At 39.4% G+C, this 26,412-nt stretch overlaps 1 protein-coding gene across 5 annotated transcripts in view; it reads right to left on the bottom strand.

Annotated features, from left to right (window-relative positions):
* Ptprz1 (protein tyrosine phosphatase, receptor type Z1) overlaps window positions 1–26,412 on the bottom strand; it is a 182,619-nt gene that overhangs the window by 119,832 nt on the left and 36,375 nt on the right. For all 5 annotated transcript variants that reach the window (XM_087656159.1, XM_087656160.1, XM_087656161.1 and 2 more), the window contains 1 exon segment: window positions 11,810–11,875. In XM_087656159.1, coding sequence (XP_087512285.1) covers window positions 11,810–11,875 — 66 coding nt within the window.

Below are 26,412 nucleotides of genomic sequence, written 5' to 3'. Positions count from 1 at the left end.
GATTTTTATTTTTAGCTATATTTTCTCTAACAGAAGACATAAATAGCAGTTACTTCAATAGGGTAAAAGAATTCCTGCATATATATATATATATATATATATATATATATATATATATATCTTAAGTGAGCATGTTTTCCTCATGGACAAACATATACCAAACTGACACTTATGGTGCTCATCAGGAAATATAACCTGGATGTCACATTTCATCGGTATCAGCATTGAGAGAAAGTAACTAGAAAGGCATCCACAGTCTTTGCCTGCAGGGGCTTCCAATGCTTGGTTATGCTCTCTTGTTCTATTTATCACCAGAACTTACTCTACTAAATAAGAAAGTTGAAGAGCATCCTCTTGGGAAAAAGTGTAGGCTTGGGTTCAAGAGTCTAGTTTTAAGTCCAATGGTGCTGACCCTTCCTTGAGACCATCAGTTGTCACCAGGCTATGGAAATTGTATTAGCTGTCACAATACCTCTGTACTTTGGAACACTGAACATTTTAGTTTCTTCCCATGCTTATTTCTGTCTTTTCAGAGAAAGCCCCATAGTAGAGTTGCTTGGGTGATTTTGTTTGCAAGGCAGAATGTGCAGGCATTTTAGGAGGTGTAGTCTCTGCATGAGGGGTGGTTGGAAGGGCAGCTAGGAGCAACATAATGATCCTAGACCTGTTCTTATTGACACTAGGCTATGCTTTGCACTCAGCCTCTCTTGCCAGCTTTCTTTCTCCAGAGCAGTCTTCCTAGGGCTCCATCCTGTCTTTCTCTGTGTTCTGGTTTCCATCAGACTCACTGTGTATAGTTTCTCAGATACTAAATTCAGATCTAACTCCTACCCTTTCACTAGGGCTCAAGTTTCCTTCTCTTTTCATGGAAACCTAAGACCTTGGCCTATGGGGGTGAATTGAGCCAACTGTTACAGATGCATCAGAATATTCTATGATAATTAGGGTTCTCTCTAAACAAGAGACCACAATATGGATGCTAGAGTGTATGGGACACAAGAAACACACTTTGTATTCCATCTAGGGGAAATCCTACTTCTGCTTCAGTCAAGGAGGCCTTCAACATCAACAAAACAGTCTATATGATTAAAGCAGTAACATAGTATTTAGAGATAAAGGGATAAACCATCATACATGCATATACACATACATATACATGATTACACTAGATTATATAAAGGTGTGGTTATACATGTACCTAGTGTACCATGAACATATTCCACCATGCCTTCCTATTTGTCTTCTTCTTATCTTTCCTCCACCCCTTTAGTTCTTTCTATCCCCAGAGACTTTCATGTAATCTCTCTCTATGCTCTCTCTCTCTCTCTCTCTCTCTCTCTCTCTCTCTCTCTCTCTCTCTCTCTCTCCTCTCTGAAAATATAGAGGGAATAAAACTTAGTAGCTCTAAACTTATTTAAATATATTAAAAAACCTATAGGGGAATTATATTTCCCATTCTTTAAAGGACATTTCACTTAATAAAAAATCTTTCTGGACATATGAAACCAGCCAGGTATGTTCTATCTTTCCTTCTCTGACAAATTTTGGTTTAAAGAATCAGAGTTACCATGGTGAAGACATGGGAAATTAAAATTAAGTAAACCTTCCATTTGGTCCAAACTGGTACATAACATAGGAGGGGGCCAGCCACAGGTTAAATTATGGTAATCAAATTTGACATCAGAGTTTAGCACAGTCCAGTTCTCATGACAATATTAAACTATGGCCTAACCTTGGATTTTGTTGTCTTGGCCAGTCACATAGTTTCTCTCTCTCTCTCTCTCTCTCTCTCTCTCTCTCTCTCTCTCTCTCTCTCTCTCACACACACACACACACACACATTTCTGATGTAGTGTATCTCTGCCATAAAGCAGATGATTCCAGTGTAAAGTATGCATGGACTGAAATAAATGATGTTCATTACAGTAAGAGGCGAGATCCCCTGAAATATAATGCAGATTTCTTAAACACAGACCCAGGGAGAAGCATCCAAAACTTCTCATCTTGAGTTTGCACAGGACTAGTCCAATCTACTGACTTGATTAGATGTTGTCCATAGAAACAGTTACTAAGCTGGACCAGAGGATCAGTGTGATTTGCTTTATAGATAGGTGCAAAGACATTAATGCCCCTTTAGGCTCATGTGTTGAATACATAAGTTCCTAGATGGTGGCTCTATTCTGCACAGTAGACTAGAGTCACTAGGAGATGAGTCCTAGCTGGAGGAAGTCATCACTGGGATGGGCTTCTGAAATTATACCTTATCCCCCAGCTGTTCCTCTTTCTCCTTCCTGCCCACCAAAAGAGGAGCAGCCTGGCCACAATCCTAGGATCAATGTAGTCAAAAAGTATAGGCCTCAATATGGCAAACCAGGAGCCATAATAAAAACCTTCTTCTTTACAATGTTGCATTCTCGGGTGTTTTGTCAGGAATGGAAGGCCTGACTAGCACAGGGGAAAACATGGCAGAGTCCAGTTCTGCCAGTGGACAAGAGAAGCACTGATTATTTGTTATGGTATTCTATAGGCATTTCTCATTTCCTCCTGCTTTCTCCTAGATAATATTTTGAAACATGTTTATGATGTACTTATTTTGTGTTTAATAAATTAAAAATTACATACATACCAATTACACTGTTTTGATGTATGTATATATTATATAATGGAGAAATTGAGCTTATAAACACTTGCCTTACCTCATCTATCATTTTATGACAATGAGAACAGGGAACCTCCATTGTTTTAGTGATCATTGAGAATACAGTACAGGAAGATTCTAAGTTTGAATACCTGAACCGTATTCAGCCTCCACAGTGAAACGTTACAAGTCACCACATTTACCATGGGGAGGAATATAAATCTTAAGAAAGCTTTCAATAATACCCAGAGCATAGGAAATACCTGTCTATAATATGCACTTTAGATGATCAACTCTTTCCAAATCCTCTTGTGAGATTATCAGATGTTCCGCGGCTTGTTCAATCTGTGTGGGCGCAAGTTAAAACGCTGCCAAACAGTAATCACTTGGATCTGTCGCTTACAGTCCTTGCTCCAAGAGCGTTCTTGCAACAATGGGAGGTGTTTATCTAATCCATACTCAATTAGTAGGGCATTATTAAGAACCTTCTACAGATGAAAAACCTGAAATGAAGAGCGATTAGCAGCCTCTCTTGTCTGCAGGTCAGATGTAGCCAGGGAGCTGGATGCAGAGATCTGCAGATGCTCTGGTAAGCGCATCTCTCCACCAACAGAGACTCAGCCATTCAGAAATGCCACGTAACAGCGAGTGAAGACACAGCTCACCTAACAACTTTGCCCATTCTAACTAAAATTAAGACAGATACATTTAAAATACTCCATAACGTTTTTTCAAAATATTTCTTTGTCAATATAAAGAATGCTCTGTGAGATATGTATAGTAGGAGGTGACAATCATGTTGCTATTTTCATGTTTCCACTGACTTATTCTCCAGGATGACAATACCAAGAGTCTGGTGCGATTTTCCTCCAGGCCTTTCCTCTCTGCCCACATATATGAGCAATTTTATACAGAAATGGGCCAATTCTTTTACTTAAATTTTTTTCACAACTACGCTCGAGATGAGGATAAACAGTCTCTTTAGTATAAGAAGTTCAAATATAAGGATCAAAGAGGATATAACAGATTAAAAAGATATTACAGAATCAGAAAAAAACCCAGACAAATGAGACCACATAGATTCAAATATTCTTTGAGTTGGGTATGGTCTACTTAAATACTAAACTGTATCCTGGTTCAGACACCACACCACATGGTCCCTATGACTCTATATTCTCTGTAAGTAACATCTTCTAGTCTATATGTTTGCCAAGCAAGAAAAGACATTCTACCTAAAGAAATAGGATCACTTTAGTATTTAAAATCTCCATCCTTTTGGTATCTACACAAATCTAACAGTGGTCAGAGAGTTGCATCTTCTGGCTTGTGCCAACTGCAACCCTTTGACTAAACCTTAACTATAAAAAGGCGCTTAGAGGCAAGAAAATGTAAGAATACATTGCTATGAAGAATTCTATTCCAAGTTTCTTTAAAGAATGCTCAATGAGAAATAATATAGCATTTATAAGTCTAGGAAGTAAAAGTATGTCAGTAGTGTGCTTCTAAGAATGAAACAGTTCAAATGCATATACTTCCGATAATCCTACTGTTACTCAAGTCTGTAGGTAGGACCTAAACAAGTCAAGGAGAAAGAAGATTCCAGTAACTTTTAGGAGAATCCTGAGCATTTGTAATACTAAAAATGAAAGACAAAAATGACATATTTTTCCTCACTCTACTGTCTTTATCTGGACTGACACAGAAAATTTACTGTTGCACTCGTAGAGAGGGAGTCTAGTCTTCTGACAGCACGGAGCGAAGCCATGAAGTCAGGTACTTAGTGCTGACACTCCCAGGTTTTCAATCTGTCCATCTGCTGCCACCACACCTTACCTATCTTCCTCAAATAAACTTTAAAATGCAACTTCATTGAGCAACCCTGTCCTTTGTTAGCCCAGCGACAGCAGTCCTGAATGGAAAGGTTGTTTTTAATCTGTATAAAAAGCACAATTAAGAGAGTAATTTTCTTTTCTGCCCTGTTTCTCCACCCATCTGGTAGTTTGTAGGGAATTGTATTGTTTCTTCGTCTCTTACAGTCGTATAATCGTTGATAAACAATCTCAGCTTAAGTGATTCCATTTAAGCTATGTTTGATATGTCATGTGTCTAAAATGACTTACGGTAGCCTAAGAGTAGTCTCACTGAGAAATGTCAAGCTTAGAGTTTTTCTTAGTAGAACAGTCTATGTGCAAACACTTTCCGAAATACTTTTCTAAGAGTTCAGCTCCTTGGATAAATTCCAATACCACAACACAAAAGGAAGCCCACACATGCAAAGTTGAATGAGAACTAACTCCTTTCTACCACTTACAAAGTTAGCTATATTTAAGACCCACACAATGACATACAATTTTACAATACAATGACAGTGTACTATATGTTAAGCACAGTTTTTTCATTTTTGAGGAATATGACAGTATTAATAAGCACAGCATTAGACACATAAGCCAACCTTAAATATCTGTGTTCAAATTTTAAAAAGAGACGAATGCTATAGTGAATAATGATTTTCATGGGAGAGATACATTCGTTTGGATAAAAAAATTATTTATATATATATATATACAATATATATATATTGTATTTGATATCCCAACTACAAAAGAATAAAGTCATAGTCTGTCTGAACTATAAACAGTTATAAAATGCTCTACCACTAGTCTTTTCCGTAGGATCCTCAAACATTCCAGACATAATTTTTAAAACCAATGAAAGACATTCATATAAACAACACAGTCCATCTTCTGCTCTCACTCACCCTGACTATTCAATATCTCTTTGGAAATGTGCCTCCCTTTCTGTAACAGCAACACCACTTCTTAATAAGATTACCCATTTGATCATAAGACTGCTTCTGATGGGACCTAAAACTGACAGGCTGTTGGTTATGGGCAGGGCCAGGCAACTTGATTAGAGAGGAAAGAACTGTTCATTATGTATGCACAGGACCATTCGATCCAAGCCTGGCCAGGTGACGTGCCATGTCTGGCTCAGTCAGGCCATTCAGAGGAGTAGTTCTGCGGCTAACTTCCCAAATAATAGTCTATTGTACAGTGGCATTGCATTGTTGCTAGTGTGTCTACTGAAACTGAGCGGCAAAATTGGTTTCTTCTTAGCTCACGAGGCACACCCAGCTTTTCTGGAACCAGAGGAAGATGGTAACATCTCTATTGTCTCTCCATTAGTCTATCTGCTGCCCTTGCTTGGAGAGCTGAGAATCCTAGCTCCCCCTAACCTAAAAGAAGTCCTTTCTCTGATTCTACATTTGTGGAATGGAGGGTGCACAAAAGCTTGCTGTGTGCTTTAGGATAACAGTCCTGATCTTTATCTGGGTTCTTCACTTGAAAGTTCATTGAAGGAAAATAACCTGTTCTCATGACCTCTGAAACTAGGAAGTTTGTTGATCAGTAGACTAAACCAGATTTACTCAGTAAGTGTAGTTCTGTGTGGTGAGCCTTCTATAACAACAGTGGATTAGTATTTGTTTACAATTTTTAAAAAAAAAACAGCTAAGTGGAAAAATTTTTGAGAGGTGGCTCGTGAGTTTCTTTTCCATTTTTTATCTTTTAATTTTTTATTTAGTTATTTATTTTATTTTTTCCCTTTGGATGATCTCTTTTTCTTTTAAAATTGGATATATTTCTTTATTTACATTTCAAATGTTTTGCCCTTTCCTGGTTTCCTGTCCATTAAGCCCCCTATCACCTCCCCCTCCCCCATAAGGGTGTTCCTCCCATACACTCCCCCCTTACCATCCCCTGGGATTCTCTTGCACTAGGGGGGTCCAACCTTGGCAGGACCAAGAGCTTCCCTTTCCACTGGTGCCCCAACAAGGCCATCCTCTGCTACATATGCAGTTAGAACCCTGGGTCAGTCTTTGGGTAGTGGTTTAGTCCCTGGAAGCTCTGGTTGGTTGGCATTGTTGTTCTTATGGGGTAGCAAGCCCCTTTAGCTCTTTCAATCCTTTCTCTAATTCTCCCAAAGAGGGTCCCGTTCTCAGTTCAGTGGTTTGTTGCTAGTATTCGCCTCTGTATTTGTCATGTTCTGGATGTGTCTCTCAGGAGAGATCTATATCTGGTTCCTGTCAGCATGCACTTCTTAGCTTCATCAATCTTATCTAGGTTTTGTGGAGATACACACACACACACACACACACACACACACACACACACACACACACACACACACACGGGCCACATGTGGGACAGGCTCTGAATGGCCGTTCCTTCAGTCTCTGCTCTAAACTTTGCCTCCATATCCCTTCCTATGGATATTTTTGTTCCCCTTTTAAGGAGTGGAAGGATCCAGCCCGTGAGTTTCTTAGGAACTGAAAATAAAAATGCAACTCTAAAATCCAAAGCATGTAGAACTTTTAAACCTCATGAAGAGCCCTTGGCAAAGAGCTCATGCCAGAGGCAGCTTGTTAAAACTACTACGAGTCACATTTAAGAAGTACTGGGGTGAAGCATTCACATTTTGATCATCCGTCTTGAGTTTCGTTTGTTCTAGGGATCTAGGGTAATGCTTCACTCCTTCTTTAAATGAGGAAAAAGAATACCCTTGGCAGGGAAGGGAGAGGCAAAAATTAAAACAGAGACTGAAGGAACACCCAATCAGAGCCTGCCCCACATGTGGCCCATACATATACAGCCACCCAATTAGACAAGATGGATGAAGCAAAGAAGTGCAGACCGACAGGAGCCGGATGTAGATCGCTCCTGAGAGACACAGCCAGAATACAGCAAATACAGAGGCGAATGCCAGCAGCAAACCACTGAACTGAGAATAGGTCCCCCGTTGAAGGAATCAGAGAAAGAACTGGAAGAGCTTGAAGGGGCTCGAGACCCCAAAAGTACAACAATGTCAAGCAACCAGAGCTTCCAGGGACTAAGCCACTACCTAAAGACTATATATGGACTGACCCTGGACTCTGACCCCATAGGTAGCAATGAATATCCTAGTAAGAGCACCAGTGGAAGGGGAAGCCCTGGGTCCTGCTAAGACTGAACCCCCAATGAACTAGACTATGGGGGGAGGGCGGCAATGGGGGGAGGGTTGGGAGGGGAACACCCATAAGGAAGGGGAGGGGGGAGGGGGATTTTGCCCGGAAACCGGGAAAGGGAATAACACTTGAAATGTATATAAGAAATACTCAAGTTAATAAAAAAAAAGAATATATAAGCAAAAAAAAATTATTGAGACAATAAAAAAAAAAAAAAGAAGAAGTACTGGGAAGATGGTTTGCCTCCACACCGTGCAGAATCTGACGTCAGCAGACGTTGTGCAGAACAATCCATTGAGGGGTCATTTGCCATGGTGAATAATTTCTCTGGCATTTGCCTTTCCCACTTACTGAGGCTTAACAGTAGCAACTCAATATAAAATATAGGATTTATATTTTGGGTGAAAATAAATCCAAAATGATTGCAGTTGTTAGATATAAAGTATACAAAGTATATAAAGTTATAAAGTATACAAAATTATAGTTTTTGAAAACTACATTTTACTCATTAGTAAACTTATAACTCAATCAGGAGCATAAATAATTCATACATGAAAAAGATATTTTCTAGCAATATAAATATATTACCTACTTAAAATCAACTTTCAACAATATTCTCCTTTAAAGAAGAAAGCATAATAGTAGTAGGAATTAGGAAATTATTTAGCTTTAGTCACTATAACAAAAGTAATCTTAGGAAAACTTCCTAGATAATCCTTTAGTAGTATAAATTTATTCAGACCATGTAATCAGAAGTTACTTTTGGTCACTCAGTACTTTCTAACATTTCAGAAATAGATAGAAAAGTAAACAATTATTTTCCAGTATTTAAAATTTGACTGTGATAATTATGTTATTATTCATATATTTTAGCCTCAATACTATTTTAATAAGGTTAAAATAAGTTAAATTTCTCAAAAGTACTAATTGTAATGCAATTTAAAGATGAAATGCCTTCATCTTTTACCTGCAATAGCTTACTTTAAAACTTTTATGGTGCATGAGTTATGAATGTGAGAAAAACTAGCCCACATCCTAAAATCAAATGCAGACCTAAATTCATTCAGATGAGCATCACATGAATATGCATAAAAGCACAAGTAAAATTACAGGTCAATCCTAAGGCTTTCTTACTTTTGATTTTAAGTCTTTATGTCATACATTATTAATTGAACATCACGTGACATTATCATGTCCCCCAACAACATAACCTAGCCTCTGTTGTATGACTAAACAAATCAAATAATTCACTTTGGAAAATATTAAAAATGTGATTTTTTTACTAACAATTTCATTGAACTTTTAAAATTAACACTAGTGAAAATGTTGGAATGAAATGAGTAGTATAACTTTTAAATGTTTGTTTGGCTGTATCTTACGATGAATGTAAAAATGTGATATTATAAATTATAAAAGCCCTTTGATCAAGCAATTCTTTTAATCAAAATCCATTTTAAAGATGCTCAGGTGAATAGTTGTGGATTTAAATCATGATGTTGCAATGGAAGAGCAAACTCAGGAAAGAAAGAAAACTAAACTATATCAAATAGACAGAATTGTGGATAATTTTTGTTCGTATATATTTTACTATGTTTATAAAATAAAAACCTATTTTCCTAGGTTTTTAGATTATTATTATATATGAACATTAAGGACAGGTCTTTGTTTCTTTTTGTTTATTGGATATTTTATTTACATTTCAAATGTTATCCTCTTTCCTGGTTTCTCCTCTGGAAAGTCCTATCTCCTCTCTCCACCCCCTCCCCCTGCTTCTGTGAGGGTGCTCCCCCACCCAGCCACCCAGTCCTGTCTCCCTACCCTGGCATTCCCCTACACTGGGGCATCAAGCCTTCACAGGACCAAGGGCCTCTCCTCCCATTGATTGCTTCCTGTATTCCAACTGAGAATTTTCTCCTTGTTCTCATTCTTCCCCACCTCTCCTCTCCTCTCCTCTCCTCTCCTCTCCTCTCCTCTCCTCTCCTCTCCTCTCCTCTCCTCTCCTCTCCTCTCCTCTCCTCTCCTCACCTCTCCTCACCTCTCCTCTCCTCTCCTCACCTCTCCTCACCTCTCCTCTCCTCTCCTCTCCTCTCCTCTCCTCTCCTCTCCTCTCCTCCCCTCTCCTCCCCTTCTCTCTCTCTCTCTCCTCTTTTTATTTTTTTTTTGAGACAGTGTCTCTCTACACAGCCCTGGCTGTCCTGGATCTCACTATGTAGACCAAACTGACCTTGAACTCACAGAAAGCCACCTGCCTCTGTGTCCTGAGTGCTGGCATTAAAGGTGTGGGTTACTATGCCCAGCTTTGATTATTAATTTTTTAAAATATGATTTCAGAAGCAATCAGAGGCAATTTCAAATAACAAATGTCATTAAAAGAAAGAAAAGAAGCAACAAGAAAGAAAGAAGGAAAGAAAGAAGGAAAGAAGGAAAGAAAGAAGGAAGGGAAGAAAGAAAGACTTAGCTATATGAACACAAAGGGAGTAACTAAATAATAAAACTTCCAATCACTTCAGTTTCAGGCCTACTTTAAGAACTGTTAAGGCCTGGGTAAAATATTAAGGCCTAGATGCAATGTTAAGGCCTAGGTAACTGTTACGTGGCTAGCCTGCCATTTTGTCCTGTTACTAATATTAAAAGGAGATGTTCTCATATGTTGTTTCTGCTGCTACTAGGACACCTTCTCATGTTCAAGTTGATTACATATTCTGTTATGTTCTGTGCCCTTCAAAACCAATCACGATAGCAGTCAGTGGTACTGCTTTGTATAGTTACCCACAGTAAGCTTGGACCTGAACCAAGCACTTCCTGCTTCTGCGTTTAAGCTTTTGTGATATTGTATGGGTGAGTATAAACAAAGAACAGTTCATAATGAGACCCATTATTTTGTATACTAACAAAACTTAATAAAAAGGAGGATGCCTGTCTATATATAAAATTTAACATTTTGCTGTTTTGTTTTCTAAGTGAAATCAAGCCCCAAATTATGGTCAGTGCCTTGTTTTCTGATTTCATCTCATCAACTAGTTTGTAAGTCTATTCAGTGCCCAACCACAGTGCTTATCCACAATAGCCCTACTGGTTGCCAAATGTGTGGTCCATCCAGATTCTTCTCGTGTTCTCGCATCAACACTCTACTTTCTCTTCTTTGTGAAGCTTTGATTATGACTTGTGGTTAGTATTCTTTCTAACCTACTTCAGGTATTTATGATGACTCAAGCCAAGTACAGTCATTACACAAAGTAATTTTAAAGTTTGGTTCCAATGAGCTCAATCATGGACATCCAGAAGGAAGACCTTACTAAAAAAAAAAATGTACATTATCAACATTTGTAAAATGAGTGAAAAATAATCACTACCTCAATTATAGCAGTTAGTACTTAGTGGAAGTAGCCATTTATTTTTTAAGAAAAAGGTTTAAGAAAGTGTTTTCCACTTCATTGACTCATTTCATGCTCAGCCTAGCCCTCAGCTTCACAGATGAAAAAAGACTGGTACTCAGGTAGGTTATGCATATTTCTTTTTTTTTTCTTTTTCTTTTTTATTAACTTGAGTATTTCTTATATACATTTCGAGTGTCATTCCCTTTCCCGGTTTCCGGGCAAACATCCCCCTCCCCCCTCCCCTTCCTTATGGGTGTTCCCCTCCCAACCCTCCCCCCATTGCCACCCTCCCCCCATAGACTAGTTCACTGGGGGTTCAGTCTTAGCAGGACCCAGGGCTTCCCCTTCCACTGGTGCTCTTACTAGGATATTCATTGCTACCTATGGGGACAGAGTCCAGGGTCAGTCCATGTATAGTCTTTAGGTAGTGGCTTAGTCCCTGGAAGCTCTGGTTGCTTGACATTGTTGTACTTTTGGGGTCTCGAGCCCCTTCAAGCTCTTCCAGTTCTTTCTCTGATTCCATCAACGGGGGACCTATTCTCAGTTCAGTTCTAAGAAATACAGATAAAGGTCTGAGAACGAAGTTCAATGCTAGTCAATATGCTATCATACCAGATTCATGAGAAGCCCACTAATAATAATTTTCTACCAATAATATTTTATTAATTAAAAGGACCACATGGAAGTAGACAAAAATAATATGCCAGGTACAAGAATTCCTTTCACATAAAGTAACAAATGCAGGGCAAAGGAAGTTTTTGTTACTTCTCACTGTGTAAGAGACATCCATACCTGTATAGGACCAGCCAATCTCTTCAACAAGTTTTCTCTGTTGTCTGTAGTATCCATAAGCCCAGTCTAGAACCAAGAAAAATAAAAATGATTAATTTGAAGAAAGACAGGTGGCTAAAACTTAAAAATGAGAAGTTGTCCAAATCTTTCACGCCACAGTCTTTTCTACGTTTCCCTCCCAGTATCTCCATTCAGCCACTTCTCCACCATTATCAACGTCAACACATCTGGAGCACTTAGTGAAAAGTATATGAAATGCTTGTAAAGAATGCTAAAGTTTAGGCAAAGGCGGAGCAAGTTCCCAGCAACTTGGAGGCATCATCACAAAGAAAACACGGCCAGAAAGGACAGCCTGTCTCCGAGTTCAAGATCTGAAATCCTGTTACTTGAAAACATTTGGGGCTTACAATCGGACACACATCTATAAGTTCTTAAAAGAGCCCAAAAGTATCATCTTGTGTTCAAAACATGTTTCCTTCTAAAATAGAATGAAATCAGACGTCTTGAGGAAATTGAAATCCTTAATGTATGACTATGACAAGGAGAAAGGCTATATTGGACGTTGTAAGTGGATTCATCTCCACAGGAATGGCAGTATCTGGTGGAGGTAAGACTGTGGGAAGCTTTGAACATTGTGAAAGAGGCAGATGCCTCATGGCTCAAGGAGACAGACAGGCTGTAGGGAAATTGTGGCATAATTCATAGAGGAAGAAAAGAAGCTTCTACTTCTGATCTTCATTCTGTGTAATTCAAAATGTGCCTGGACCCATTTCACCATCCAGGCATCAGGGTTCACAGTACTAATTCACGTGCCATACACCCATAGTCCCCGACTACAGGAATGCCACTGCTCTGTTTCAGCTTCAGTGTAGCTACAGGAAAGCTTTGCAGGCTTAGTCGGAGACCTGATCGGTACAGCTGACAGAACTCCTTATTCTTAAAGGCCACAGTTTACTGATGAACTTGGGGAGCATTGTCCATTCTAAGATGGGGTTCAGACCATATAGCTCTCATCTGAGTATTCACACATAAAGGCACATTTGTATATTGATGTTTTTCTTATTACGGGGGAAAATATCTCTATTACCTACTCTCTTCGTATTTAAATACGGCTAACATTTCATGTAAACCCAACTATACAATGAATGAGTCTGTGATCAGTTTCATTCACTTTACATGTTTTTCTTGCTCCTGTACCAAAGCTTTTATGTATTTTTAACACCAGGGGTATTCCATTATATGGTAGCCAAGACAGGTTCCCCTAGGCTTGACTAAACATTGACCAGTTAGTTCCTGGTACTTGGTTCCTAACTTCTGTTGTCTGAGACTACCATTTTACCGCAGAAATGCTGGAACTGTAAGATCTTTTCTCTTCCTGTTGAGATGCAGAAATCTTTAATTACCAACCTGGAAATAAACTTCCCATGTACTGGGAACCAGGTCTGAAGAGTACAGCCATAAAGGGAAATGATATTCTTGTCACGAAGCATCAGTGGACACTTGCGGCACATGGCAAGTACCCGAGTTTATTACCTGAGTTTATTTTTCCTTTGGATAAAATATGTTAACGAAGTCGGGTGCTAGTGGCATATACCTTTCATCCCAGCACTCAGGAGAGAGGTAAGTGGATCTATAGAAGTTCAAGGGAAGCCTGGTCTACAGAGCAAGTTCCAGGACAGCCAAGGCTACACAGAAAAACCCTGTCTCAAAAAACAACAAATAAACAAAACAAAATCTTTTAAAACAGGCATAGGGGGTCCTACTTTCCCCAACAGCTAGCTCATCATAGCCCTTAGAAAACCTTACCCCAAGAATTGATGTGAGACTGGCTCTGGATGTTCTCTTTGACCACAGTAGCCTTGAAAACATTGTTTCTAGAATGTTTACATCTACCTGCTGAAAAATCCGTTTTGAAAACAGACACACCCTGTTTTATTTACACACTCATCATCCAATGGGTACTCAGGTAGTCCCCATTCGGGGTATACTATGAATAACACTGTTTTAGACAGTTCTGTGTGCATTTGTCTTGCTTCTTAAAAATGAGATTAGACTCACTGTTAATTGTGCAAATCAATTTCTCTTAAAATGGTAGTTATGTAGACTAATTTAAATGCTGAGGATAAAGGAATACATATGACAGGGTATTGGAAAACACCAAAAAAAAAAATCACTAGACTTTAACAATTGGGGGAATGGTGTGGATTCTGTTTCATTATAATACAATTAGCCAGAGAAATAGTTTGCACATGTAGTCATTGATAAAAGCAAAGTTCTAAGGCTTAGTTTCTGTTTCCCCATTCACTGATCCTGCCCAAGGATTAAGGGGCTATTCATGACTTTCCTAAGATGCTGTCTCCTGATCAGGATCCTTGTATCACTTCAAGGGAAGTAAAACAAAGTCATGTAGCAAGCCAGAGGTCTGCTAGCACAACTGAAAAGAGTCAGTCATAGAAGATTGACTGGACACGTGATTTGTCCTGGCCAGCAACCCGACGTCTCCCCCTAAAACTTTGTACCCACACTGCAAGAAGCGATTTTCTAATCTTTTATGCATCTTAACTGTGTGATTTTAAATGGTAGGTATTTTTTATCATGTAGAACCATTTGGATGATTTGCCAAGGTCAGATACTGTGCTAAAACTAACTGTACGTAGGCAGCAGTCCTTTGAAGTAAGTGTAACAGTGCAGCGGTCTTTTGAAGTAAGTGTAACAGTAAACCCTTGCTTTAACATTTCGTTACAAAGAATGACAGCAAAAGGTGAGCCAACTTTTGGCTTTCCTCATAGGGCTTCATCACCACACAGTGTGTATTTGTCCTCGGTTTCTAATTACATACATTAGGGAAGCAGTTTCAATACAGGATTCCCAGGTGTTGGTAGCTCTCATCAGCCTCTTTATGTATTGTTCCCTTAATTGTTACTTCAAACAATGCCGTTACACATTCACATGCTAATTACACAGACCTGGGGCGTGAGAGAGTACCCTACTTTAAGAACTGAGCTCCGAGGTCCCATAGATGAGATGTGATAGCTCCAGTGAGCAGGAAAAGAGGAACAGGCTCTTTTTTTTTTTCTGGCATAATATATACTGAAGCCAAAAAACCCTACATAAAGTACAATTTATCAAAGTGCTTACACGTTTACCATTCATGAAAATTATAAATTATAGAGCTGTTTTCTTTTTTGTGTGGATTTCAGTTTTTTAACTTTGACATTTTTTTTTTTTACCAAGTAACGTACTGGCTAGTTTTATGTCAACTTTAGACAAGCTAGACTCATCGGAGGAAGGAAACCTCAACTGAGAAAATGTCTCAACCCTACCTAGTACTGTCTGCTTAAACCTGGATTGCAGTTATGAAAGTAGGAGAGAAATTCTAAGGAATGTACACACGAAGTATAGGTAAATAAATGTTCGCGGACAATTTTTTAAAAGGCTACTCTGAAATTTGTTACGAAAAATATTTTCTTAATGAAGTGACGTTTGACCTACTTAAAACCTTGAAAGAGATTTGGCTTATATACTCTCAGATAAGTTTAAATATTTACTTTTCAGCCCATTTCATCTTAGTCCTGCCTTAGGAATCAATATCACGGGCTCAGTGGATAAAGGCACTTGCTACCAAGAATGATGATCTGAATTCAATCCTGGGAATTCACAAGGTGGAAGGAGGGAAACTCCGGTGACTTATCCTCTGACCTCTGTACATGGACCATGGCACAGATAAAATTTAAGACTATATATTTAAAAAAACTTTCAAACTACCTAATAGATGAAAGCAGGAATATACATATAAGCATATACACAACTATATATTTATTACTCTTCATACTCATGTAAAGCAAAGTTTTACTCTCCTTGATAATTAGCATTACTGTTTTTCTCAAGTTTAAAAGCCCCTCTTTCCAAATAAAAATGCGGTGCTCATTTCCTACTAAAGTATCCTTAAATTTTAATTATAAAATCACTCTGAGTTTACTCTGAGAAAAGCCTCTGTTACATCTTGATCAATATTACGATCTGCCTCCTATTATAGATTGTAGGAACAGTGTTCTATGGTACACATAAAGATATGTGGATATTTAATATCATAGAGTGTCCAGAATATGAAAGGGAACAGAACTAGAGTGGTTCTCAGAATGAGAAACCGGGGACAATATAGCACCACAGATAGAAACTTGAAGTTTAGCATTCATGACTTCTGAAGATGGACTTGTCCAAGTAGAGACTATTTCTACACCCCATAACCTTTAAACACATCACTGAGGCTCTTCAGCAGAGTGAAGAACCCGGAAGGGTGGGGAAGTAGCCAAATAATTAGAATGAAATTTGGAAGCTATTGAAAAAGGCTGACAAGGAAAGCCATGACGAGAAGGACTGTGTGTTCCAGCAGAAGAAAGCGCTGAGTATTAGGAGGGACAAACAACAGAGCTTTCCAAAAGTTGTAGGGCCAGCCAAAGTCTCACGTAAGCCTCAGGTCATTAGAGACATATTCTTGGGAATCTTTACTGTGATGAAAGGTCATATGGATCTCTCCAACTCTACTTTTCACCTTACTTTTCTTTTCTTCCTGGGGTGTCTGGTTTTAATGAAATGCAGTCTATCCAGTTGATGGAAGTGTACTGAATGTATTTCATGTATGGGTAAACTTTGATGTCCTTCAAAATAAAAAGATGATGGAGTAACAAGATAAACATTTTATCCGAAGTAACAGGGTGGAAGTATGTTCATGAAGAAAATTAGCTGACTTGTAAAGCTTGAATAAGGGGCCAGAAATCTGGAGCCAGTCTAGTATCACCAGAGCAATTATTCACTAAATATTTTGACATGAAGATATTATGCAGCAATGATTTTTTTAAAAGATCGACACTGACAGCAGTCATAACTATTGCCACTGAATATAAAACAAATTTCTTCTTTGAGGAACATATGATAAAATAAAAACCCACAACGAGAGTTTAAGAAAGAACTCCCCTTGTGATGAAAGGATTCCCATGAACATGGCACACAGAAGTAAGTCCTCTCTGGTAGTTGACAGTACATTTGCATAGCTAATAGACTCCATATAAAAGAGGGGGGATTTGTTTTAGCTTGTCCCCAAGTACATGGGAAGAACATCAGAGCTGTGGGAGAGCACAGACTCATTTATCTTTATCAGAGGCAGGAAACAGGGCACCTGGCAAGGTCAGGGAGGCTATATCCTGAAGGACTCAGTGATGGTGACCTACTCTCCCCCATCAGATCTCACCTTCTAACATTTCTAGAGCCTCCCAAAATAGTGCTACCAGATCAACCACCACTGGCCCCAAAACATGAGTCCAAAGAGAAGAGTTCATCTTCAGACCATAATGTAGTGTGTGCTTAGCTTTCCCTGCTGGGATTGTCTTTCTTACAAGAAGCTTGAATTCATTATCCAAGCAATCAAAGGTCAACAGCCAACTGTTGTAAACTTTCCAGATGAAATTAAATTCTCCTGGGAGTAAAGAGTATTTGGTATCATTTTAATATAAGTCAGTTTAACCCAATTCTTTGCTTAAGGCTAACCAATTGATGCTAGATTTTCTCTGCACATCTTCTTGACATTCATTTCTAATAATCACGCAACTTGTCCTTTTCACTTCATGCAACATATATGCAAACATTTGTGGATATGACTTGCCTAATTATAGTCAGTCACATAATATAGTCTCCTTGGGATATAATAATTGATCAAACGTTTTCTTATCAATGTAACCCAACTCTCTAAAAACACATTTCTGTATAAAATGTATACATCACTGGGATCTACTCGAACTCTTCAATTTCAGCCACCTTCCAGCGTTGAAAGGGAGCACTTCACTGGAGAGCCTTCTCCAAAGGCTTAAAAACATCGGTACAATTGATAGTTTCAAGCTTTAAGAAGGAATACAGTGTTAAATAGGAGGGCTTGTTAATTTATATTATTAACGAGGAATTTTAGATTAAAATGACTTTTATAGGCAGGAAGAATTGTGGGTCAAAAGTTTTGTGGCTGTGTTGGTATTCCCATCCCTCCATTGGAAGTCTTGCCTAATTACAGGACGTGACCATTTCACAAGGATGGGACAGACTACCCCTCCTACACATATGTAACAGATGTATAGCTTAGCCCGTAGGTGGGACCTCTAACAGAAGGAGCAGGGGCTGTGTCTGACTCTGCTTTTGGATATTTCCCCCCTAACTGGAAGGTCTTGTCTAGCTTAAAGAGAAGAGTATGAACTTAGTTCTATTACAACTTGATATGTCAAGGCAGACTGATATCCAGGGAAGGTCTCTCCTTTTTTGAGGAGAAAAGGAGGGGGCAGAGGGAGAGGTGACATGAGAGGGAGGGACTGGGAGGATAGGAAGGAGGGGAAGCTCTAATTAAGACTAAACAAAATAAATTAATGAAAAAATAAACATAAGTTTTAAGTTCAAGTGATCTGTTTTTAGATTGTAAGCTTAAAGAGACAAAAATTCCGGATGTTTGAATAACTCTATGAAATAAATATTTACCAACTCCATCCGTAGTTTCCAATGACAGCTCACAGGCGTCCCTTGGATAGTATTTAGTATATTTTCTTAAACACACACTTGTAACCTCCCATGACTTATTTATATTTCTAAGATTGAAAATTTTTAAGTTAAAAAACATGCTCATAGTAATCTTTATCATATAAGTGTTCACGCATGCTTGTTTTAAATAAATTAGAAAAATGTAGATTTGCACAATAGTTTTTAAATCACATAATCTCTTCTACTTACAGACAGTTTCAGCTTATGGTCTTATATGTTCATTTTATTTTATTGTTTCAGAGTTTCATATTCATACATAATGATCAAATCCATCCCCTTCTCACGCATCCCTATACCCCAACACACATCTTTCTCGCCCGAATTCCTATGCTCCTTTTGCTAAGCCCATTGTGTCCACTTAAAACCGCTAGTGTGTACATGGGTATAGACTCATATTCTGGACCATGGGTAGCCTCTCAGGGGCTATTCATCCATGAAGGAACCTGAATCTTTCTCCCCAACCAGCAGTCAACTGCCAATCACTCTTCAGCTAATGGTGGAACCTCATGACCACCACTTCTATGCATCCCAGTATTTTAATTGGCTTAATCTTGTGCGTGCAGTCACAGTTTCTGTGAGTCCATATGTGTAATGACCCTATCACATCCAGAGGACCCTCTTTCATTGCAGTCAACCATCACGTCTGGTTCTTACAGTCTTTTTACCTCCTCCATGATGATCGCTGGGTATCGGAACAGGGATATACATGTGTTTTGTAAATGGTGGATATTCATACATATTTAATTTAGATTGGACATAACCTTACTCACATCCTTTATTTAGTTAATAATGTCTATTTTTCACAAACAAATTACTGATCTATCTCACGGTAATGAATACGCTTCTACAGCATCATGGGAATATATTTAACTCATTCTCTGTATACCAGTTATTGATACTTAAAGTCTGGGATTAGAAAGGTGGCTCATCTCCAACTCCATGTCCAGGAGATCTGACTCCCTTTCCTGGCCTCTGTGGCACCATACTTCATGCACATACCCACACAAATACACATAATCTTAAATAATGCCAATAGTAATAATAATAGTAACATATTTTAGAATCTGCTTATGTCTGAAACTCTTATCTCATGGATTTAATTGAGTGGTGACAGTTTTCATTATTGCAGTCTAGGGTAAGTTGATGTATAAAATAAAGTTTATGGATTACATATCATTTAAAAAAAAAAGAGATAGACAACTCATTTTGTCATCTAGACAATCATAGCTACATACTTTATACCCATAATTAACACTGAATTTGCTCTGCCATAAAAGAAGCATCCAGTGTTTGAAGGCATAGTAATAATAAAACTAGGGATAGAAATAACAATGTATTAAAGATAAATGTAGAATGGAGTGAAAGTATGAAAAGTAGGAAGAGAAATTCAAATAAGAAAACACAAAGACAGTCAAAACACTATAAATCATTAAACTGCTATTGTATTTGTATTATATATCATTGTGTCATTATGTACTGTCAAATCATGTGTACAGTAGTAGTGTATTACCAGTTAGTAATATAAATTGGTCTGTTTCCAGGAAGATTTTTGTTCTCTGGCTTACACTGAAATTCAGCCTGGAAGAACATCTGCTGCCCCATTCTATGATGGATCGCTCAGGTTTCCCCAACACCTCGCACACTAATATGAACAGCTTCTGAGTACAGTGCCACCTGTGAATAATGCACAAAGTAACAAGGAAGCACATAGAGAACTCATGCTGGAAACTGCACTGCTCCTTAGTTTTCAAGGTGCTGGAAGCTTCTTTGCAGGTTGTTGAGGGAGAAGTCAAGAGTCTTACCAAGCTGTGCGCTCTAATGACACATGACTGGCCTGAGAGTCAAGGCAGCTCACTAGTGCAAGAGTGGCAAGACTGTTATACAGGTAACCAAGTGCTCTCTGGTTGGATTGCTCCACAGGAGCGAATTCATGCCAAGTAGCATAAACAGTACCAAGAGCTCACGGCTAAGGAGTCCTAGGCAATATTGGGCGAAACTTGTACTACTGTTTTGCTAAAGGACATATATTCAGGTTTAGTCCTGTACAGCTAATAGGAGCTACTGTGAGTTCTTCAGTTCGACAACAGTGTTATGCCTGAAAGATAGCATTCTACAACATTTCTTCCCCTCCTTCCTCTGGCCCTTATTTCTAAGCCTTCTTCAGTGATGGCCCCTAAGCCTTGAAGGCAATGATAGAAGTGTTCTATTTAGGACTTAGCAATCATCGGTCACTCTCAGTACATTAGCAGTCTCTGCAACAAGCATCACCCTCCTGCACAAAGAAGCTTCTCTAACTAATGCTGTTGATTTGGGGGGCAGAATCATAAAAAATAAATACATATTTAGGAGACAGTTTGATATATAGATATATTAATTTTTATAATTGTTAAATTCAAAGCATAAATTTCTACACCACATACATTTTACACATCAGTAAGAGCAAAATATGGACAGAAGAAAAAATTAACTGGGTGAGGATGTGGAGCAAGGGGAACATTCCCCCCTTGCTGGTGGGAGAGCAAACCTGTACAGGCACTTTGCAAATCAATATGGCGGTTTCTCGGAAAACTGGAAGTCAATCTACTTCAAGACCCAGTTATATCACTTTTGGACATATGCTCAAAGGATGGGAAAATGGAATAGATTTTGTTAGTGGACTGGGGTTGCTGGAGATGGTAACAAGAGGGATTTGTTGGGGGAAATGGAGGGAGAGAGTACTGGGAGAGACAACTAAAATTGGGAGGAATTTGGGAGGCGATGTGGAAACCTGATGCAATGGGAACACCCTGGAATTTATGAGGGTGACCCTGGGGAAGACTCTTAGTAATGGGGGATACAGAGACTATGATGGTTTGTAGATGCTCATCTCAGGGAGTGGCACTATTAGAAGGTGTGGCTTTGTTGGAGTAGGTGTGTCACTGTGAACGTGGACTTTAAGACCCTCATCCTAGCTACCTGGGAGAGAGTCTTCCACTATCAGCCTTCAGGTGAAGATGTAGAACTCTCTGTTCCCCCTGCACCATGCCTGCCTGGATGCTGCCATGCTCCTGCCTTGATGGTAATGGACCTAACCTCAGAACCTGTAAGCCAGCCCCAATTAAATGTCTTTTAAAAGACTTGCCTTGGTCATTATGTCTGTTCAAAGCAGTAAAATCCTAACCAAGACAGAGCCTGAACTGGGCATTTTCTGTAACCAAGCAAGGCTTGCAGTGCTACTACAGACACAATATCTACCGAGAATTGCTAGATTGGGGCTCAGAAGTGAGCTCAGTTGGTAAAGTGCTTACAGTACAAGGACCCAAGTTTCCTCTCCAGAATTCCTGACTTTAAAAAAAAAGGCCTGATGCCAAGAAGTGCTTGTTGACAGGAGCCTGATATGAATGTGTCCTGAGAGGCTCTGTTAGTGCCTTACTGATTCAGATTAAGATGCTTGCAGCCAACCATCAGACTGAGCATGGGGACCCCAGTTAGAGAAAGAACTGAAGGAGCTGAAGGGGTTTGCAACCTCATAGGAAGAAACAACAATATCAACCAACCAGACACCCAAGAGCTCCCAGGGACTAAACAACCAACCACAGAGTACACATTGGGGGACCCATGACTCCAGTCGCAGGATGGCATTGCCCAGTATCAATAGGAGAAGCCCTTGGTCCTGTGAAGGCTCGTTTCTCCAGTGTAGGGCAATGCCAGGGTGTTAGGGTGGGAGTGGGTGGGAGGGAGGGGGAGCATTCTCATAGAAGCAGGGGTAGGAAAAATGGGAAAGGGGGAAAACGGAAAAGGGGGTAACATTTGAAATGTAAATACATTAACTATCAAATAAAAAATATAAATTGAAGAAAAATGCCAGTTGTGATAGTGCACTCATAAGCCCAGCACTAAGAAGCTGGAGACAGATGGATCCCTAAGGCTCACTGCCCTGCTGGCTTAGCTTGCTAGGAAAGTTCTGGGCTGGTGTGAGACCTTGCTTGAGAAGATACTTGGAGCACCTAAGAGACAGCACCCAGCACTGTCCTCTGGCTTCCGTGTGCATGTGCACACTCATACACCTGTAGATATGTCTAAAAGCACATGGCACTCACATTACAAGTTAATAAAACAGACAGCGTGAGTTCAGTGAACAGACTGGCAAAGGTTTGCTATTATTTTAAAGCTTACTAATGCTCAAAGAATCTTAATCTTTTTTTCTTTACATACAAATGTGAGACTGACCTGGTTTGAACTTTCCTGAATGTGAGTTGGAAAGAGTTCATCGAGAATCTGAACATTTTTCATATCTCTTGACACTATAATCACATATTTTAAAAACAACCAACATGGGAGACATCAAAGGGTGAGGTACCAAGATGTTGATAGCACCTCAAATAAGAGCTAGTTAGAGGAAAATAAGTTAATCTGCAGAATAGGAGCGCTTAAACTTTGGTCAGACTCTGGAAGAATATGAAGCTATTGAGAATATATTTTCAAAATTCTCATACTCTGCCAACCTCACAGGGCTGAAATGATTATCAGCAATTAAGATATGTGTTTGTAAATACACATTCATAGAGATGTAAATTTCACTACACGGTGTCCTGGGGAGCTGACTTTGACCTTTTCATATGTTCTTATGACTTGCATATGTTTGATGTGACTAGATCTTTAATTTAATACATTTACACTTACAAACAACATTGGAAACGACGACCAAACAAACTAAAGATGAACAAGTCTTCTGAAGACTGTAAAGAACATCGAAAACCAGGGTTGGGGATTTAGCTCAGTGGTAGAGCGCTTGCCTAAGAAGCACAAGGCCCTGGGTTTGGTCCCCAGCTCCGAGAAAAAGAACAAAAAAAAAAAAAAAAAAAAAAAAAGAACATCGAAAACCATTTTAACTTGTCACTTTGGGCTTAACAATTAAAGCTTACCTTTTTTCACCAAAAAAAACAAACAAACAAAAAAAACCCAAAAAAACAAAAAAACCGCACTATGTAGATGCAATGTGAAGAGCATTTTAAAGTTAAACTGAGGAAAACCACACCCAAGTCTATACACAATGGACTGGGTCAGACTACCAAGAGCCACAGCTAACTATGAGAGCCACAGACTGTCCCCAAGGCACTCTGGTCAGATGGAGAGTGTCCTCCACGTGGGAGAAATCCTTGAAAGTGCCTTATCCTCATCTGCATCTTAGTTCTAAGAGATTTCTTTCTTTTTTTTTTTTTATTAACTTGAGTATTTCTTATATACATTTCGAGTGTTATTCCCTTTCCCGGTTTCCGGGCAAACATCCCCCTCCCCCCTCCCCTTCCTTATGGGTGTTCCCCTCCCAACCCTCCCCCCATTGCCGCCCTCCCCCCATAGTCTAGTTCACTGGGGGTTCAGTCTTAGCAGGACCCAGGGCTTCCCCTTCCACTGGTGCTCTTACTAGGATATTCATTGCTACCTATGGGGTCAGAGTCCAGGGTCAGTCCATGTATAGTCTTTAGGTAGTGGCTTAGTCCCTGGAAGCTCTGGTTGCTTGACATTGTTGTACATATGGGGTCTCGAGCCCCTTCAAGCTCTTCCAGTTCTTTCTCTGATTCCTTCAATAGGGGACCTATTCTCAGTTCAGTGGTTTGCTGCTGGCATTCGCCTCTGTATTTGCTGTATTCTGGCTGTGTCTCTCAGGAGCGATCTACATCCGGCTCCTGTCGGTCTGCACTTCTTTGCTTCATCCATCTTGTCCAATTGGGTGGCTGTATATGTATGGGCCACATGTGGGGCAGGCTCTAAATGGGTGTTCCTTAAGTCTCTGTTTTAATCTTTGCCTCTCCCTTCCCTGCCAAGGGTATTCTTTTTCCTCATTTAAAGAAGGAGTGAAGCATTCACATTTTGATCATCCGTCTTGAGTTTCGTTTGTTCTAGGGATCTAGGGTAATTCAAGCATTTGGGCTAATAGCCACTTATCAATGAGTGCATACCATGTATGTCTTTCTGTGATTGGGTTAGCTCACTCAGGATGATATTTTCCAGTTCCAACCATTTGCCTACGAATTTCATAAACTCGTTGTTTTTGATAGCTGAGTAATATTCCATTGTGTAGATGTACCACATTTTCTGTATCCATTCCTCTGTTGAAGGGCATCTGGGTTCTTTCCAGCTTCTGGCTATTATAAATAAGGCTGCGATGAACATAGTGGAGCACGTGTCTCTTTTATATGTTGAGGCATCTTTTGGGTATATGCCCAAGAGAGGTATAGCTGGATCCTCAGGCAGTTCAATGTCCAATTTTCTGAGGAACCTCCAGACTGATTTCCAGAATGGTTTTACCAGTCTGCAATCCCACCAACAATGGAGGAGTGTTCCTCTTTCTCCACATCCTCGCCAGCATCTGCTGTCACCTGAGTTTTTGATCTTAGCCATTCTCACTGGTGTGAGGTGAAATCTCAGGGTTGTTTTGATTTGCATTTCCCTTATGACTAAAGATGTTGAACATTTCTTTAGGTGTTTCTCAGCCATTCTGCATTCCTCAGCTGTGAATTCTTTGTTTAGCTCTGAACCCCATTTTTAAATAGGGTTATTTGTTTCCCTGCGGTCTAACTTCTTGAGTTCTTTGTATATTTTGGATATAAGGCCTCTATCTGTTGTAGGATTGGTAAAGATCTTTTCCCAATCTGTTGGTTGCCGTTTTGTCCTAACCACAGTGTCCTTGACCAGCAAGACTTTTAGAACACTGATAGTCTCCTTGTTTGAAAGGAGGTAGAAGATAGCATAGCCCCACTGTTTGTTAAAATTTCACACCTTGTACATTTTTTCCAACCACTTTGCCCATTGGTAAAGTTTGTTTTAATGTGTTTAATGATGCCATTAGTGTTAATGATGTTTTCATTATATTCTTAGACAGTTGCCTTCCAGTGTGATTGGATACCAATTCACATTGGACACTGGTGTTTTTTTAATTAAAAAAAAAAGATGACAACTACTACTTCCTTAGTATGGTTAGGTGTGTCACTACCTGGAGATGATTCGGTAATAATCATTGCTCGTCTTAGTTTTCTCTACTAAAAAGTGTGAGGCAAGCAGAAGCTGCAGATCTTATTACGGCCTTCTGGACCATTGGGTTGGTTTCATCTGTGTCCTGTTTCTCTGCTTGGCATTTGGATTCCTCTCTATCCCGCACCTTTACTCTCTGCCAGGCATACCACTTTCTCTTCCAGGGACATGCCTTCCTTTTTGGATCTTGGTATCTGCACAGTCCTCATTCCCCGAACTAGCAAAGTTGCCCCCCCCCCCCCGTAAAAGGATTTAGTTCAACTGCCCATCGCAACACGTTTCTTCAAAGCTTCTGGTCGGCGACCTATCTTGACTAACAACAGAACTGGATCTTATTGGCTCAGTGTTGCGACAGCTGTTCACAAATTTTTGCCCACAACATGAATGCTTACTGCGATGGCAGATGCTCAAAAATGCTCATTAGATGTCCTAGATAACACAGATTATTGTGCTTATAGGACCAAAACGTATAAAGCACTGCTGTTCAGTGTATAATTAATAGCCTTGGAGAATAGATCTCACTAGTTACGTTTTACACATGATCGAAAATGGTTGGCTAGGGGTTTGATATTATTTTCCGTGGACTAGCTAACTTGGTTAGAACAAATATGTTTTCTCCCCAGGTTTACCATTTCATTCGTGAGGCTATGAGGAGATAGAACAAGCTAAAACCGTATGAGGGAAGTGAATTACAGCCAGGACTCTGCTGGCACCTGGCCCTGAAGTTATTAGGCCACTGGGACACCTCAAGGTAATTAACACACTCCTGCAGGGTGATGATGGTGATGGTAAAGAAGAAAGAGCAACTCACAACCAACCAAAGGTAGCATTTTTTTTTCCACCCCTAGGGAGCTAGCTCTGTGTGCAAATTAAGGAAAAGAAAAGGTGTTTTCATGAAAGGATTTAGGCCTTAATTTTATATAGGCTATACTACAAAGACACAAGATACTGAAACAGAAAGATGACTCCTTTCAGGGATGAAAAAAATTATTAGCATTTATTGGGGGAGGGGTCAAGTC

The sequence above is a fragment of the Rattus norvegicus genome, chromosome 4, assembly GCF_021556685.1.
Source record: "Rattus norvegicus strain SHRSP/BbbUtx chromosome 4, alternate assembly SHRSP_T2T, whole genome shotgun sequence".
Classification (NCBI taxonomy): domain Eukaryota; kingdom Metazoa; phylum Chordata; class Mammalia; order Rodentia; family Muridae; genus Rattus; species Rattus norvegicus.
Note: the sequence above shows the minus strand (reverse complement) of the source record. Positions and strands in the feature narration are given on the sequence as shown.